The sequence below is a fragment of the Primulina huaijiensis genome, unplaced genomic scaffold (assembly GCF_012295235.1).
Source record: "Primulina huaijiensis isolate GDHJ02 unplaced genomic scaffold, ASM1229523v2 scaffold43379, whole genome shotgun sequence".
Lineage (NCBI taxonomy): Eukaryota > Viridiplantae > Streptophyta > Magnoliopsida > Lamiales > Gesneriaceae > Primulina > Primulina huaijiensis.
This window is the reverse complement of record NW_027360501.1, coordinates 1-3,875: the sequence shown is the minus strand read 5'-3', so window position 1 is coordinate 3,875 and position 3,875 is coordinate 1. Positions and strand designations below refer to the sequence as shown.

Genomic DNA, 3,875 nt, shown 5'->3' with positions numbered 1-3,875 from the left:
AGGGTATGTTTGGTGTGAGTGATAAGTCAAGGATAGATTATTAATCTCATGTTTGTCTCATTTTTTATGGACCCAATTAATCAAGAAGCTCATGATAAAAAAAACCTATTTGGTTGAAAAGATATCCCATTGTTTTGGAGGGATTGACAATCCAATTCCTAAAATATAACATAAATTACCATTTTGCCTACAAAAAATCAACATTAGAGATCTACAATTTTGGATTCTATTCTTTGATGTTTTTATTTTTTTTATTTGCACACATCACATAAATAATTTCATGATGAAACTAAATAAAATTTAAAAAAATAGAGAAAAAAATAATTAGAAATCAATATTAAAAATGAGATAAAATGCAAAATCATATTAATTTTTATTAAAAAAATAAATTATCAGATGAATACATAATTTATAATATAAAATTTTATAAAATATTTATTTATTAACAAAACACATGATTTTGAAAACATTGCTACAAATATCATTTTATATACCAAATTGTCATCAATGCTAGTTAGGGTATTTTTGTCTCAACAACAAAAAATGTAAAATTTAGCATACTCATTAAAATCTTACCAAACAAAACATACTTTATCACAACACATTATATATCCTTACCTTGAGTTTTGTCATCAATCCAATTAGTTATCTTATCCTACACACCAAACATAGCCTAAATAAATAGTTTGTCCTTAAATAGGTATTAATCTAATCATTAATAAAAAAAAAACAACACCATGAAATGAAAAATAATCATAGTACACGACCCAAAAAAAAAGTCGTTTAGATAAACAATTCCTATTTTTACATTAGAAACACAAGAGACTGAAAGAAAAAAAAAGAAGAAGGAAAAAACCAATACCACCCAAAATTGAGAACATTTAGTCAGTCCAAGCCCCTAAAGAAAGAGACATATTCTCCTATTTACTAAATCATTAATCAACTTCTTAACAATGGGACATCAAATCTTGTGCCTATTGTTCTTCTCTGCGGCGATTGAGAGTAATCTTGAAACACCTTGAGTCCAAATATCATACTCCCTTTGATTCCTGCACTCGAATTCCACAACTCCTCGTGCAACCGTCTTCAAAGCGAAATATCTTCGATGCTCGCCGCCTTCGAGCAAGTGGCGGCCAGCCCAAGCCGGAATATCCTTCAACACCTCCAACACTACATCTGATAGTTCAAAAGAGGAACAACAAAATAAAGATAAAGATGTCAACTTTTTTTTATGCCTTTCTTCACTAAATTGCCTACTACTTTCTCAAATCCCCAAATAGAAGAAAGCCCACCATCTCCAATTCTGCTCTCATCATGAGTGAAAAGATGAAAGTTGAAAAATAAAAAAACTCACTCTTTTTCTTTTTGGTTATGGTCCCAGCAACATATCTACTCTTCATCTTTAACATCACCTGCAAAATTTGAATGAAATTCTGATTGCAGATCACGAGATAAAGAGAAAAGCAGATTCATGTTTACAACTTTAACTTCTGTCCTCGAGATGTAAAGTGAACTCTACGGTAGTCTCGAGTAAATTGAAAGTGGGGGTGATTGTTCAATCATGAAGAAAAAAGCCTACCTGTCCCATTTTGTTGATGTAAACAGACACAATTTTCCAATGAAGATCACCTGCAATTATCATAGGAAATGAACTGTCAAGAAACATGAAGGGACATTACCTTAATCAATAGGAATTTCATAAACCTGAAAGATGAGAATTTTGTATTTACCATTTCGGGTTCTCTTAAGAAGTTCCCCGCCCCTGGCGAGCAGTTCTCTACTGCAAATGCCAAGGAAATTTTCTTCGGGAACAAGTTCACCACTAAAACTACCATTCGAACTTCCATTACTCCCATTATTTGTAGCTCCCATCCCTTTGTCCACAGGGATCACTGCTGCAATATTCCACACCTCCTTCAATGCCCTTGCCTTCAAGGTGGCAGCACCACGCAAAGCTTAAAAAAATCGCAAATCAACATAAACAACAATCTCCAATTTATTATCTAAGTTACAAGATTCTGAATAACTTGACCATGAAAGATGAATATAGGAATACCCGTAGCTGCAGCAGCTGTCAAAGTCATGATGTCACCCGCTGACCTAACATTGACTGCTGAATTCACTACTGATGCCAAGTTTTCTCGCTCAGCCCCCATAACCTCAGCCGCTTCGACGCATTGTGCAGCAACCAATGTGGCAGCCGATGCAACAGCCATGTCGGTTTTTGCCATCTGTTCATCTTTTCCTGCTGCAGATGACGCAGCAGTGGCAGCTGCAATTGCAGCAATAGCAGCCGCTACCCCTGCCACAGAAATGGCAGCATGAAGCTGAGCATTGTGTGCCCTCGTTTCCTCTTTCTTTTTCTCCCTACGATCCTTCAGCCACCTCCCCACAGTTTTTCCTCCACCGCCAAGGCCAGTGCCATTGATGGCACTGACCTTGTACTGGTTGCACGTGGTAGTGTTTAACTGAGAGTACTGCATGCATATATCCATATCACCACAAACTATCAAAGAAATTGATCTTTATATGCAAAAAACGTGATCCAGTGTTAAAGAAAAAAACGCCTAGACTTGTGGCAAACTAAAGGGTCCAGTGCATGATTCAGTTTTCCAAGGTTTCTGTTCAAGGTTCAATTAGTGTATATGCACGAAGGTGTGTAAGGTGAGGTTGATGAACCGGCATATGACTCACGACCTGTCTGTCCAACCAGTTCGAGCTGATCTCAATCGACCTTAACGTTTTCTGCACTCGGGCTTGGACTTCTATACTCAAATTTTTTAGTCAAACTCGACACGAAATTTCAAGAGCTTGACTTGAACTTGATTTTTTCACTCCCATTCGCGTCGTATTAAATAATATTGTGAGTATATTACAAAATGTTTTTAGAGTGGTAGGATACACTACATTCAATAAAGGAAAACATTAGAGCAACCCCACCAAAAGCTGGACCAATTAGTTTTCTTGCCTGACAGCATGGTCCATACTCTGAAATCAAATTGAACCACAAGCCGAAATAGTTGTGGCCCCCCATCATAAATTCAACAATAACCTTCATTTATTGCTAGATAAATCAAATGTTAGAATTATTAAATTTTATGTCATCTCCTAACAATCACGGAAAAGGGTATATATGTACGATAATTCTGCAATTTATTACCTAATGGTTGCTGTGGGAAGATTCCGGCATTATCATTTGAAGAACCACGTACGAAGATATTCACGCTTTAATTTTCTTGTTATGATGATCAAGTAGACAGTAACAAATTGAGTTGAATAACATGGTACCTAAAAATATTTTTCGAAAGAATTTTTTTTTCTTCAAAATACCCTTTAATCTGCAGTTAATTCAATAATATTTTGACAAGACATGAAACAAAAAATTCAAGAAGATTACAAATTACCAAACAAGCGACCCAATCTTCTTTTTTGTCTTGGTGAGTATAGTTAGGAAAGATTTGAATGAGTTGTTCTTCTCACATATTCGGAGTATGTTTTTTGATTTAAGAGAAAGCTGAAATATGGTGTCCCATGTCTCAGAAGCTTCAGAAACTTGTGTTTTGTGACCATACCACAAAATAACAAAAATTTTTTTTATCTTTTTAAGGAAAAGAATCTCCAACTCCAACTCCAACTCCAACATAAAATGGAGAGAAACTACAACGGGATGAGTAAATAGATGCATACTTAGATTTATAATGAAGAAACAGATGAAAAAATACGAGAGAAATTATAAGACCTTGGAGTCATCAATTTCAAAGGGGGAGGCAGGGGGGCTGTCAGTAAGAGAGCCACAGCTCTGGCCTCCATTGAGAGGGCCACTGCTGTGAGATAGCCTTCCTGAAGTGCGTGGTGATACCTCCTGCTGCACATGT

General features: G+C 35.9%; 1 protein-coding gene across 1 annotated transcript; it reads right to left on the bottom strand.

Annotated features, from left to right (window-relative positions):
- Positions 1-764: 764 nt before the first annotated feature.
- Positions 765-3,871, bottom strand: LOC140970241 (VAN3-binding protein-like; the record flags this gene model as incomplete). The annotated part of the gene is made up of 6 exons (XM_073431892.1): positions 765-1,176; positions 1,355-1,412; positions 1,580-1,629; positions 1,731-1,955; positions 2,057-2,477; positions 3,740-3,871. Coding segments are annotated over 6 exons (1,101 nt in total), but the record flags the coding sequence as incomplete, so codon positions are not given.
- Positions 3,872-3,875: the final 4 nt, after the last annotated feature.